General features: G+C 31.9%; 1 protein-coding gene across 12 annotated transcripts in view; it reads right to left on the bottom strand.

Annotated features, from left to right (window-relative positions):
- Positions 1-13,431, bottom strand: part of LOC127699199 (ankyrin repeat domain-containing protein 26-like) — a 111,778-nt gene extending 98,347 nt beyond the window's left edge. For all 12 annotated transcript variants that reach the window (XM_052203063.1, XM_052203130.1, XM_052202994.1 and 9 more), the window contains exons 1-2: positions 13,145-13,431; positions 8,332-8,446 (exon numbers count right to left, since the gene is read on the bottom strand). In XM_052203063.1, coding sequence (XP_052059023.1) covers positions 8,332-8,446; positions 13,145-13,374 — 345 coding nt within the window. In that variant the 5' untranslated portion in view covers positions 13,375-13,431. The remainder of the gene's footprint in view (positions 1-8,331; positions 8,447-13,144) is intronic.
- Between the last annotated feature and the right edge of the window lie 1,959 nt (positions 13,432-15,390).

Genomic DNA, 15,390 nt, shown 5'->3' with positions numbered 1-15,390 from the left:
ACACGTTCCTTTTAGACTGCAGGCAGAATAATTTCGTTACCATAATTTCACTAGCTTGTCCATTCGCACCGGGAAGATAAAACCTGAAATGCCGTGTTAAAAATGCCACAAACTCAGCACGTTAAAAGAAACCTATTTTCGGTAGGAATTTAAAATTGGTTCCGTAATTACACAACGCTTCATAATTTATTCGAACTGTGGAAACCAAATTTTTTTCTGAGTTCTATCATCCCGCACCCATTTTTCATACATCGTTTCATGTTCATTGTACATAATATGTTCAATGTTCATCGCCTGTGTATTAAAACTTTATGTATTACGTATATTTTATTACTGTTCGATTAATCGCTCAACGTTGGTATATTATGAGAAATACAATGCATCTGATAATTTAGAGTTAATTGACAATGAAATACACATCGCCATATTGAAATCAGGAACATATAATGTTCCCAGTTCATTTATGTGAAAAAATCTTTTAATTTGTAATAAACGGCTCTAGTTTTTTTTTCTTATTCTGCTACATCTATCCGTGTTTCTGTGGACATGTCGATACTATTTATCTAACTCTAGTTGTTTTGTCGAGCCTTCGACTAAAGTCGAAAAAGCGAGACATAGCGATCCTACATTCCGTCGTCGGCGTCGGCGGCGTCCACAAATATTCACTCTGTGATTAAAGTTTTTGAAGTTTTAATAACTTTCTTAAACTATCCTGGATTTCTACCAAACTTAGACAGAAGCTTGTTTATGATCACAAGATGGTATCCAGAAGTAAATTTTGTAAAAATAAAATTCCTGTTTTTCCATATTTGACTTATAAATGGACTTGATTTTTCTGCCAGGAAACAATACATTTACTCTGTGGTTAGAGTTTTTAAATTTTTAATTACTTTCTTAAACTATCCTGGATTTATACCAAACTTTGTCAGAAGCTTGTTTATGATCATAAGATAGTATCCAGAAGTAAATTTTGTAAAAAAAAATCTATTTTTTCCGTTTTTTACTTATAAATTGACTTAGTTGTTCTGCCAGGAAACAATACATTCACTCTGTGGTTAAAGTTTTTTAAGATTTCAATAACTTTCTTAAACTATCCTGGATATGTACCAAACTTGGACAGAAGCTTGTTTATGATCAAAAGCTTGTATCTCGAAGGAAATTTTGTCAAAATTTTGTACCTGTTTATCCGTATTTTACTTATAAATGGACTTAGTTTTTCTTCCAGTTAACATTACATACAGTATGCAGTTAAAGTTTTTAAAACATTTATTAGATCCATAAACTATCCTAGATTTATACCAAACTTGGACAGTCTAAGCTTCTTATAATCAAAAGATAGTATCGAGTGGAATATTTTTATTGATTTTTTTCCTCATTTTTGTTGAGCCTGCGATTAACAGCAAAAGTAGGCGAGACACTGGGTTCCGTGGAACCCTTACGAATTTTTTTATCAGATGACAAATAAGAGTGTGGATAACCTTTGGTGTAGAATAAGAGTTCGAGTTCCAGCTAAATTTAGAGTTAAAGTTCCAGTTTTATTTTTAGTTCGAATGTTTATTCGAGTAAGAGTTCTAGTTAAAGCTCGAGTTCCACTTAGAAACTTCCGAGTTATACTGTAAGATAGAATAAATTCTGGTAAAAGTTAAAATTTTGAGATCTGAGATCGGATGAAATTAAAAGAAAGATTGCACTTTCTATTTTCTGTTGGTGCACCTCTCTTTCTAGAGTTGTATATTCTTTTATCACATTTATGTTTCAGTATGGTATAGCCTATATACTTTTTTTGCCAAAACTGATTAATGATAGGTAATTTGAAAATAACTGATTGATTGTGTGTGCCACTTTTTGCACTCTGCTATATCATGTTGGCCGTTTTTTTTTAAAGAACCAAGGTATCAAGAGTAAATCAGCTACCTTTGTATTAAACAAATGGTTGTCCTTTACAGTCATGATCGGAATCTGACAATCTCCCTATATCACTGTTTGTTGACAGGTAAGTGATCACATTGAGTGATCTGAACACGAACCTACATCTGAATTACTAGTTTTTGTTTTGTTTTTGTTTTCGTTTTTTTCTTGATTTTTGTAAAACTTTCAGTGGCAAATATTACATGAATATCAGCACAAAATTTTTTTCTATATGAGATGAATACTCTTTCCCAAGACGGACCTTAATGTGATGGTTACAGATTAGCACTCTGAAAGACATGTTACTTTACATAAATACACGTGTATGTGTTAAATATTTCTCTTGTTGGAGTCTTGTAAAGCCAAATATACAGTGTGGATTTTTTGTTGTTGTTGTAGGCAGTACGGTCATCAATAGTACAAAAATAACTAGGCATAGTGTTTGATATTCCCAGATTGCTCTGACGTCTAGCGGCCTTATTTTTTAACTTGCTGGTCGTACAGTTCGCTATAATTGACAGTATGAAGAAATACTACAAAATATGATTTTTTTTGGTGCCCAAATTATGTAAGCCTGTACAAAGCATTAAAGGAAGATTGCGTATAATGTACTATATAATACGGTGCTAAATTTTCTTTGATTTCGACAGCCAGCAACCGATGTAAAATTTTGTATGCTTCTTTTACAGTGATGTTTAACTGGCGTTATTCTTAAATAACGTTTGATATTTCAGCAAATATGATTACTCTACGAATCACTCGTGTTCATGTGTTTGTGCCCCCCATACCCCACTTCTCAAAAAAAAAAGAAACAGAGAGACTACGAATCACTCGTGTTCATGTGTTTGTGCCCCCCATACCCCACTTCTCAAAAAAAAAAGAAACAGAGAGAGAGAGAGAGAGAGAGAGAGAGAGAGAGAGAGAGGCGTTTGACACCAAAGGAACATCGAAACTCATTGTTCTTATTTACATCCCTCTGTTGGACAGAAAACTACAAATTCCGGAAGCTGTACGCTTACATGCTGTTACTCCTGGTATATTGTTATTTTTCCCAGTATATTCCAACATACGGCATCGCGACGATTAACGCTGCCAACAGTTGGGTTACACTAATGACAGGACAATTGCCCGTATTGACCGGATGCGATATAAATAGGCAGAACTTTTTTGTTATTTGACTATATTTTATGAAAATCTAACAAAAAAAAGTTGACTGGACGGATTTCACACTCACTGATGTACGCTTTACAATATTGAACTGATCGACAAAAATTGTTACTAGTAATATCTCTTTTGTTTTACAATATTTTTTCATACAACTAAGAAATCTGCGAGATTAATAGTTATCTTTTATGAAAATTTAAACTTCATAGTAAAACAAAATGTTTTTCTAAAAAAAAAGTTGACTGGACGGATTTCACATTCCCCGATGTACGCTTTGATTATACTGAAATGATCGATAAAAAGTGTTATAAATATCTCTTTTGCTTTTAAATATTTTTTTTCTTCGTGAAACTAAGAAATCTGCGAGATCAAAATATTGTTAATATATGAAAATATAAACTTTACAGTAAATAAAAAAAGTTTTTCTACAAAAAAAAAGTTGAGCTGACGGATTTCGCTACAAATAATAAAGACCAGATCAACAAAAAATCTTTATATTTCTCATATCTAACAATATTTTTCGGTGAAATTAATAAATCTTTAAGAAAAAATATTGTATAAATGGTATTGTATGTAAATACTAACTCAATAATAATAATAATAATAATAATAATAATATCTTTATTTAAAAAGAGTAACTCATTTGAATTAAACCCAATCGTAAGGTAATTCAAGACCATATCAAGACCACTTTCGGCTATTTTTTTGCCATACATTTTGTCCGTTTCGAGTAGCATTTTCATTTTTTGCACTTAAATCAAAACGTCATTTGCATTTGCATTTCCCTTTGAGCGGGCCGCCATTTTAGAAATTAGCAACCTTTACGACGGACTCGAAACGGCGACGTCATAATACGGTCACGACACTATAGCGGCGCCGAGAGCGATGCGTATAAACAATAGTGTGATTTCCCTTTAACTGTAACTTGATTGTGATTTGTTTGGGTTTTTTTTTTGCTATTCAAAGAATGTGGTACTGATCATGATTGTCCTGTTTAATTTATACACAAACTTTTTAGAGTCAAGTAAGAGCTTGATATATATTGAAAGGTTAAACCACTTGCCCAAATTTACATTGACTCACAAAAGCTAAACATAGAACATAACAAGCATATAAAGGCAACTATTATTATGAATAAAAGTTTTACATGTATCTTTTATTGTAATACGTAACAGTTGACATCCATGTTCTCTACATATGTGATCATTATGCACACAAGGCATGAGTTCAGTAACTAAATACAGACAAATTTATTATAAATATTTTTTAAAAAGAGGGTATTGTCTTTATGAAAAACCTGTACATCTTTTCAATTTCCTTCTCATTAGATCTTGTTTCAACTGTAATTGAAAATGGTGTGCCAGTGGTCATTAATACTCATTCATTTCATTTTACTACATTAGGTAACAGCATAAATTTGAGGTTAATCCTTAATTCTAGGACAAAGGATTGTTTAAATTTGTCCCCCTTTTTTATATTTATTGCTCTATATAATATCGTGTGATCAAATACACCTTAATATCTATCCTGAAACAAACTTATTGGTCAAGAAGAACTAAACCAAATAAAAAGCTTTACTTAAATGTCATGTAACAATACTAGTATTTGCATTTAATCAATGGCAAAATATTCAGAAATATTTTACATAACTCTTAATCAGTCATTTTAACTTGACCCCTGAGTCTATATTTCAATCCATTTAAATACTACAACTATATGTATTGTTCAATCAAATTCAATTATTTTCAAAATTAAATAAAAGCAAACAATATTTTGACTTTATTTTGAAACAACTAAAGAATAAAAAAGCAAGAAAATAATTAAAATGCCCAAAATGGAAGTTTTGCAACTGCATAAAGGCAGAATCATTTTCCACATATTCTAAAGCTCTTCATTGCCTATCACGTATCTTACACAATCATATATAAAGTACATTTACTTATACTTTAATACCACAATGATAATTCACATGCTAAGTTTTGGCAATGATAAGAGAAACGTTTTTGTGGTGTACTGATTAAGAAAAGAGGATTTAATAGGACTACCATTCACATGCTATATATCAGTATTAGTTGTGAAAGGATTTATCTTCACAAATATTCCAACAAGTTATTTTAAGTGTCCCAGGTAAACAGATACTGCCAATTCATTGGGAATTCAGACCAACTGTTCATTCATCAATTATTGATATAACTGACTAAAGAATAAGGCTGCAAATATTTGTCCATTAATGAATCAATATAAGTGTTCACTTTTGATCACATGAAGTAAGTTGTTTGTCCTAAAAATACTGCATACCTCTCAAAAACATATATTAAATCATAGTTAGGCCATACACTATCAGTGTAAATTCTCAATCGGCTTCTAGGTGTCAGAAAAAAAATAGTCAAGTTTGAGGAAAATACTATTCTGATTTACACTGGGATTCCCCATTAAGCAGAGGAGGATTTAGGGGGTGACCCCCCCTCCCCCATTATGGAGCTATATATATGATAAATGCATATACTTTTTACAAGCATCAGTTCAAACATTGAGCAACTAGGGGCCCCATGTTTTCAAAATCCTGGATCCGCACCTGAGTACAATTTTCATCAAACCACATTAAACATGTTTTAAAATACTTAAAGAGATACTTCTGGTAAATTCTGATACTTTTCTAATACAATGTACGTATACATGTAGAATGCAAATTACTGTCAATTCAGAAATTTATGCATGCATTTATTATTGCGATTTTTTGCAATACAAATAATGCTATCAACATTTAAATTGCAATTAAAAATGTTCGCAATGATAAAAACATTACAAAAATTTCTGGGGTATGGTCAACTAGGCAAAGTTACTTTCCACCCAGTTAAAAGAGTTTGTAGTGCAAACTTGTTATCAAGAATACAAATCTTATCTTTTTGTCATTGGGTTGCTGTCTCATTGACATATCCCCACATCTCTTTTTGTTCCTATATAGATCATATGAACTTCCAAGATAAAAATTTTTAAACTGGTGGCAACATTCCAACTTGTACAGGCAATACTGACATTGAATTAAAATCTTCCTAAACGGATTTTAAAAAGTTTTCATTCACCTGCTGTCATTTTTATTTGTTAAAGAATATGACAATATCTATATATTTTGATTAATATCTATTCACGATCTTGTGTCACCCTTTTCCGAACAGTAACCTAAATTCTTTAATCAATATATGAATGATATATATTACCCCAAAAATGTACAATTTCTTTCCTAGTCTGACAGTTTCTATCAATTGATAAAAGTAATAATTCTAAGTAAACAACAGGCATTTAAAAAATGGATCTATATATACTGATAATTCAGAGTACTTGAAATTCCATTTAAATATCTCTTAAATTTATTAAAAATACAACAAAATTTCTTTTTGTTATATAAATATGAGTTTAACAATTTTACATTAAAAAAAACATGAAAACCCCTCTTTTTCTGTGCCTTATTTATACATGTAAATTACAAAATGTAACCAGTTACCCAAAATAAATTTTACTTGCATGTATTGACTGCTTGTGACCTTACCTACCAGAAGTGACACATTTGCTTATGGTCAAGACAAATAGTAATAAAAGAACAGAGTTCCATTGCCCCACGTGTTGCACATATTTTATCTATCCAAGGTACAAGGGCAATCAATAACTGAAAAAGCACTTTTTTTTTGTTCTATAAGACTTTTATTAACATGTTAGAGATATGAAGGCTTTAGAGCAAATGTAATGTGATTGCCATTATAATTAATATTTCCATGATCAGGGGCATACATGTGTAACTCGTTAAAAATATTTGATCAGAACTTATTTTCGAAAGTGTCAAAGACATTGCTGATATAAACCTCTGATATAAGATTCATAAATTCTGGCAAAAATTGAACTTATGGCAGTGCTAACAATGCAATTTTCCGTATAATCAATATTTCCAAAGGGCATAACTCTTTTAAAAATAATTGATCGGCACTGATTTTCGAACTCGTCAAAGTCATTGATGATATAAACCTATAATGTAAATTTCGCAAACTAGCAACGCGTTGCACAGGGGACAATAACTCTATGAAGTATTACAAGGGAAACAATGGAAAAGAAGGCAGTATAAATGTCCAATACATGATTTTGATACATTTACCAATACACAATTTTGATACATTTAGTAATAGGTGTGACTTTATTTCGAATCATCAAATATTTTTGATCAGGGACAACAAGCTATATAGCTGATATCAAAACTTAAGGTGACCTTCAATTGCTAACCTTCTACATCATTTGGTCTCTGGTTGACACTTGTCTCATTGGCAATCATACCACATCTCATTTTTATATTTATATGCAAAAGCTATGACCAGGGCCAGGAGCTTGTTATTCAGTGGTTACTGTTGGTTGTCGTCTCACAGCATAGTTTTTTTTTAATTTAATGTTATTTGCTTAGATCAGGCTGTTCATTTTCTCTTTTGAGTTGTTCCATATTTTTTTATCTTAGGGCTTTTTATAGCTTACTACATGTACAGTGTGTATATATCATTGACATTTTCAATCATACCACATCCTATTGTTTAAAACACACTGTACATGTACAGTGCAAATATATGGCCCAGATATAATGTTTCAATATTCATCTCGGCTTTGACATTGAAAATATCAAATATTCAAATAGGGACTCATTAAAATGCCTTTAATATCTACCAGTAATCTTTTAATAATAAATGTAAGTATAGACACTTTGTATGGTATTATAAAAGTTTTTTTCTCTTGTCAATTTTATCATTACTTCATCTGTTATAAACTCAATAAGAGGTATAGTGCCATGTAATACGTTTTGTACATATTTACTCTGGCATCAACACTTCTTCAGTTCATCTGAGTAAACTACTGAAAGAAGATACTAGTTCTTAGACAGAAAAGAAATGTGACTATACAGTATGGATTTTTCTCCTTGTTTAAGTCCATCAGGTGACCTAGAATAGCTTATATCCACTTATTTGAACTCCAGTGGATAGTTGTCTCATTGGCAATCATACCACACCTCTTTATTTTTATATTGCACATGTACATGAAACAACATAAAATTTGATGCACAGCAATTCATTGGATGGATAATTATAATAACAACAATTACACAGTTTTACATCATGATGGACAATGACCAATCACCTATATTATATACTTTAATTGGTACATGTATCAATTTTTGTTATACCATATACATTATATTTGTTATTTTACAAAAGATAATTTATGCCATACCTTAAGAAGGGGAGTTTTGCCTTCATTGTCTCCAATATTTGGTTTGGCATGCCACTCCAATAATTCCTGGACAATTGGTTTACTACCTTTCACACAAGCAAGATGTAAAGGGGTTCTGAAATGAAAAATATAGACTAGGTTTTGGATATTTTATAGCTTGACATATTGTAACAGACATCTATTTTCAAAGACTGTATGTGTAAGCCTCTAGATGCAATACTTTGCTCAATTTTGTCATTTGGTTGCTTTCTCATTGATGTATACTTCAAATCCCCTTTATTCATATCTACGAAAAAGAATTTCCTTTGATACCTGAATATCAAATTGTGTGCTATTTTAAAGACTCAACCTAACTTTTTCTCTGTAAACATTTGAAAAATACATGTATCCCTTTAATAATGAAACGTTACAATGCATGAATAGCATGGAAGCTTTTAATAAACAACATTTATATATTTAATATGCACATGATTCATGAATTAACTTCATATGCAGGCATAACAAATGTGATCTGCATGTCTAATTAGAGGCCTTTACATGGAACTAGTACTTATTGTAAATATTTTGAAAATAGTGATTTTCTGGTGAAAATGTTTTGGAGGCCAGTGACAGGACTAATTTTGTGGTAAAAAGGGAAGTCAATATTCTTGGTCTAAGGGGACTATGTCCATAAAACAATAATTTTTAATGCGTTTTAAGTATTTAAATATATATGGATTAATTTAATACAGGGATGATTCTACTAGCAGCGGAATCAGACCCCTTCATATACAATTGACGAAAATACTATGGGAGTATTTGATCTTGTAAAAGTAATCTAATTTATTTTGACGTCTTGATTGGCCAATTTTATTTTTTTGCTGTGCCGCCTTCCTACGACAGCAAAAAAATAAATCATTAGCCTTTCAAAACGTCATAATTGTTGGACTTTCATAAAAGCAGATCGCCCATCAGGTAGATAAAAAAGATGCTTTTTGTCAAAATTGGTTTAGTAAAAGCACACCTTGGCAGAGAGCAAAATTTAGATTTTGATATAACATCATTGAACATTGATGATTTTAATTGGGACCCATCTCATAAAAGCAGATCAATCAGAGGAACCATTATATAATATGATGGAAACTTGTTTTATAAAAAAAAAGTATTTCATATTTTGTCTGGCCCCATTTCCTCAAGACAAAAGTCTGACTGTCTGAACGTTTTAGAAAAAAAACATGTTGATAGATCATTCACGAAATACACATTATGGCTATTTGGAAATCTGCCCGGTTCAATTTTTGACGTCATACAACAATCACTTTTCCATTGTGGCGTCAGATATTTTCTATTGTGACGTCAAAATTTTACGGGAACCTTTGTGATGTCCAGTAATGGCGGACAAATAGCGATAAGGTGTATAGGGTATCGACACATTATGGAACTGTTTCAGAAGTTGGGAAGATGATCCAAATAATATAATAAATACAATGGTTCAATGCTTAAATTTCCTGTTTTTTTAGAGTTACACGTAAAGTAAAACTGGGACATTAGTATAATAATTCCAGTGTAAAACTATGACAACCATCTACATTTTAAACAGCAAGCAAATATCACAAAAAATATCTGATCAATTAAGTACTAAAACTTTTGTAATTGCTTTTCTGAATTCAACAGTAGGCATTTCAATTTGAAATCGATTTACATCAAGGAAAATTTATAAAGATGACCTGTTGTTGAAAAAATTACTCAATGGATGATTTTTTTCAGGGGTTTATCTTGGCTGTTACATATATAAAAGGTAACACCATAGCTAAGATGCAAGCCTAGAATAGTGCATCATGTGGAATGATTTTCATGTAACAACTTCCCTGGTCTCAATCCACTAAAGTCGAGCAATCTGGTAATCATATGTATATCATAATCATTAGCCCCTTCAGGATTATTCCAAATGTTACAACTTCGTACAGCAGTGTTCAGGTTAAGCTCAATACATTTTCTGTTTTTACAGGAAAATAATGTTATTTCGTCTAAGATTTTATGCATAACAAAATTCCCAATTGGGATGAAAATTCCCAATTTGCTGGTTAAGGGACCCATTTGAAAACACCTGGAATCATCCCTGTAATATGTAATCATATTCAGTTTCATTCATTTTATTAATTAATAATCCAATAATTACCAAACTGTATATCTTATATGACTAACGAAATAAAAAGAGTTTTCTAGAGTGCTTTTGCCACTGCTCGTAATTTGGACATATACCATTTACAGTAGTTTACAGTAGATAAAAATGTATTACAGGAAGACAAATAATGTAATGAACTCATCACCATTTAACTTGAAATCTGTTAAAATCATTTAAAATATGATGTATTTTGGCTGTTCAACCATTTCAAAACGACGGCCGTTGAATTAACTTGTACTTTGTATAAGTCTTCAAAAGTAGGAGCACCTCCAAATACAAAAATTTTGTTCAAGAAAGATATTCAATTATCCTTTTATCATCACTACAGACACAGGCATAGCGAATGAGTTGTGATATATAAACACCATAAGACTGTGCCAAAAAGAACATCACCGTCCGAAAAAGGAAAATTTACAATAGGGAAAGAAAAATAGTTCCTTTTGTCGTAGAGGTTTAGAGTTTGTCATGTAAAACTGAAATATCTAAATCTAGATAAGGACAGTTATTATTGTTAATACTAGATTTATTTAAAGTAAGTTCATTTGGGTAAGTTTTAGCAGTTTTTTTTAGAGAATTCTTGATTATTTAACGAAAAATTATCATCAAGATATTATGTATTGTTGAATTTATTAATTAAATCGAATTTAGACAGGTCTTTACTGAGTTTGGCCATAAACTGTGATTCATAACAGTACAGGATCAAGTCTGCTATTAAAGGGGCACAACTGGTGCTCATAGGAATACCTACAACCTGATGATAAACTTTTATAGCTTACTATGCGGTATGGGCTTTGCTCATTGTTGAAGGCCGTACATTGACCTACATATATAGTTGTTAATTTCTGTGTCATTTAAATTTGGTCTCTTGTGGAGAGTTGTCTCATTGGCAATCATTCAACATCTTCTTATGTTTATATTTATTGCTGAAACGTACAAAAGCTAACCAAACCTTTAAACAGACTTATTTGGAAGGGATATAGTTACGATACTGTTGTCAAGTCATTTTGGATTGCATATTTTGGCATTAATATTGATTCACTCGTAGGGTCTTTGCATCGGAAATAAACACATTTATTCTAAAACCAGTTGTTGGCATGATAAGGGTTATGTACTTATATATTTTATGATGGTATGATACTAAACCCCTAACGAGAGGGATTTAATTGATTTTCATATGATGAAGACATAATCTTTCGGTCAGTTTAATTGAGGTCTGGAGCTGGCATGTCAGAAACTGCTAGTAGTCCTTTGTTAATTTATGTATCATTGTCATTTTGTTTAGTTTCTTTTGATACCTTTTCTGACATCGGACTCGGACTTCTTTTAAACTGAGTTTTACTGTGCGTATCGCTGTGTGTTTCTTTATTCTACATTGGCTAGAGGTATAGGGGGAGGGTTCAGATCTCACAAAACATGTTTAACCCCGCCGCATTTTGGCGCCTGTCCCAAGTCAGGAGCCTCTGGCCTTTGTTAGTCTTATATGTTATTTAATTTTAGTTCATTTCTATGTTTTGAAGTTTAGTATGACGTCCATTTTCACTGAACTAGTACACATTTTTAATTTAGGGCCAGCTGAGGACCACCTCCGGGTGCGGGATTTTCTCGCTGCGTTGATGACCCATTGGTGGCCTTCGGCTGTTATCTGCTCTTTGGCCGGGTTGTTGTCTCTTTGACATATTCCCCATTTCCATTCTCAATTTTATGAATGTTGTCAGGGAGAAAATTTACAGCTTTTAATAATCATGTCATCACACCTCCAGTTGGTATATCTACAATGTAGCATATTTACCTTTCTCATAAATTTGAGAAAAACGCTTTATATGAGTTGCAGCAAATAAATTTGCAATCAGAATCAGAGATAAGATTCTGTGGAAGTGTAGTTTAAAGAGTGGAAAAGTCAAACTGTCAACCAAATCAAAAGGACCATCAAAAGCACGTAATTTATCGAAAACATCAACAGAATTTTTTATACTCCAAAAATAGTTATTTCCAGATACATTTTGTGAAGCCTGTTGTTATATTTTTAAATGTATACAAATTAATGTATTTAAGCCCATGCAATAACTGCCCTAGCCCTATCATGCTATGCTGTTACCCCCCAAAAAAGTACATACATGTATAAAAGTAAGTTTTAGTATCACATAAAAGTGACAATAAAGCCCTCAAAATCCTAGCTAAATCATGTCATGTTTTTTATTTGGAAAACTACACCTTTTCAAGACACATATGTACAAGCACCCTAAGAAAAATTTATGAATGTCAAGTGTTATACACAGTTTGAAAAATAAAATGAAATATTATTTTTGAGGGAAAGTGTTTAATTTTTCCATTCATAAAAAGTATTTTTAATTTTCATTAAAGGTGAAATTTTTTTATATACATGTACACAATTTCGTGGGTAACCTGTTTATTGTTTTACACTTTTTAATAACTGATGTTATCAGATGATTTTTTATTAATACTAGTAGCAATGTGAGAGTCAAAAAAATATCTATAGATCACCGAGTGACATTTAACGCGAAAACATCGTGTCTTGTCATGTTTTGTTTTGATTCTGCATGGATGGTTGAGCAAGAATGTTTGGAATGGGGACGTCGTGCACCCTGACAGCTGATCACAATATGCATTATATAACAATGGTGCATTTACCTGTTTTCCTTATCTAAACCGTTCGCATCCTTCTTAACTAAGGACTTTACTTTCGCTAAATCGTCATTCCAAACAGCTTTATGAAGCTTCGGCAAGTCCTTTTCTCTCACTTCATAACCAACATAAACCCCTCCTGTAGCTCCAATTGCCCCAAGATTTGGCGATGGTGGCGGTGTTGGTCTTCCAGGTTCACCTTTTTTCTTTCCAAGTTTCCCGAAAAACTTCTTCATATTTGGTTTCTAATAACGCTTTCAGTTGCCAGTTCGAACATCCATGCTGAATATGACCTCGATTTGAATGAATACATACAAGGGAGATAAACGATTTCCCCGCGGTTAATGAGGGAGTTCCTAAAAAAAATAAGATTGTTTAAAAATAATACACCACGGAACGGTGAAAACGAGAGAACAGCGGAACATTCAAAATATTAAGAATGGCTGAATGAAGTGTTATAAGATGTTCATGGTATAATAAATGTTTTAGATTAAACAAGAAATCGAAATCTTACTTTTTTCTATATTTTTTTATTAATTTCATGAGGCTAAACTGGAAGCTAGGCTGTAAATTGTTTTGACCTCGAATCGGAAATTCCAATTCATGTTCCATAGAAGTCTCAATCGACCATCATGACAATCACTTTTACTTTCTAAAAACATCAAGAGTCAGGTAATCCGTCGCTATAGTTCGACCAAAACTAAAATATTTATGTTCAATATGTGGGACACTTATTCAATTGAACATACTACAAAGATTGGTATGGTCCAACGCAGAACCGTTTGTAACCAATATCATAAAATCAGGAGTGTAACAGAAATGGATTATAACACGGCCAACTGGCCAACATTACAAGAAAGAAGACTATGCACGAGATAAATTAATTATGCTTTACAAAATAGTCCATTTAATCGCAGCAAATCCATCTGCTATTCTCATACCATCTGACAGTAGAAACCGCAAATTAGCCACACATTTACATGTAAAGACTATTTTTGGCTACAAAAGATACATATATATTGAATTTACATTTTTTCCATATACTATAATCAGGAACATATATATTGACATATATATATATGATATACTGTTCCCAGCTATAATCCAATGGAATTTACTACCAACACCAACTGTTAGTTACCGCCACTACAGTTGACACATTTAGAGAGCTGCTACCCTTTGCTGTTCTCCACACCATCAATTAAATCTTCATCATGATATATCAAATTATGTAGATAGTTTTAATTCCAAATTCTAGGCACTTCGTATATATCAGTTCCACTTTTTGAAATATGTGTATTAAACGCCATGCTGCGGAAACGGTAATTAATATTCAGATACATTGAATGATAACTGAAACCTATTAAGAAAAAGATGATCACCTATACAGGTTGAGCATGGGCTTTGCCGGGAACACGCAATATAGTTACTAAATTTGCAATTGCAAAGGTCCCACAGTCATGCTGGAATACACCAAATATATAATGACTGATTTGTTATTGGAACTTTTAAATAAAAAAAACAAAAAAACACACAGAACATGTGCTTGTTTTGTTCAACCAATGTATCAAACGATGAATCACAGACATTATTCCATCTTGTTCACATCCTCTATTTGTAACGACAAGCCAGCGAGTTCCTGAATTATCCGATGTTCTGTTTAAAAAATTTGGACACACGGTTCGTTCTTGAAATGGAACACAGGACTGCAAACCTTCAACTTCTTGGAACTGTGAATGAATAATATGCATAGAACTGTCTACGATGAGACCATTTCACCAACTACACGAATCTGTTATACAATTATTGTCTGTGATATAATTTAGAAATCCCCTATTTTTTTCGTCAGCAGGAATCCAAACCTCAATGCTGTATCTTAAATCATTTGCAGCACATGCTTTCATTTAGATTTTCGACTGTGATATATTCGATTTGAATGTAAAAAGAGTCATAAATATGTATTTTGTCTTTTTACTTGAATTGCGATTCGTCAAAAACCTGTCCATGATGCTACTGTTATGAACTTTTCCGTTTTGATCATATACAATGTATAAATAGTGTACGTCATTGCATTATTTTTTTTCAGTAGAAATAAGTGAATTTAGTACAAAATCGTAGATTTTTCAATTTTTTTTTACATATCACACAAAATTAAATGATTTTGACTTGAAAAAAAAACGAATACGCTGTTGACCCTATAATTCTATATCAATAAGATGAAAATGTTCAAAATATATACATATAGTTTTTAA

This window comes from Mytilus californianus, unplaced genomic scaffold (genome assembly GCF_021869535.1).
Source record: "Mytilus californianus isolate M0D057914Y unplaced genomic scaffold, xbMytCali1.0.p SCAF_1, whole genome shotgun sequence".
In the NCBI taxonomy this organism is placed as follows: Eukaryota; Metazoa; Mollusca; class Bivalvia; order Mytilida; family Mytilidae; genus Mytilus; species Mytilus californianus.
This window is presented reverse-complemented; position numbering and strand designations above follow the sequence as displayed.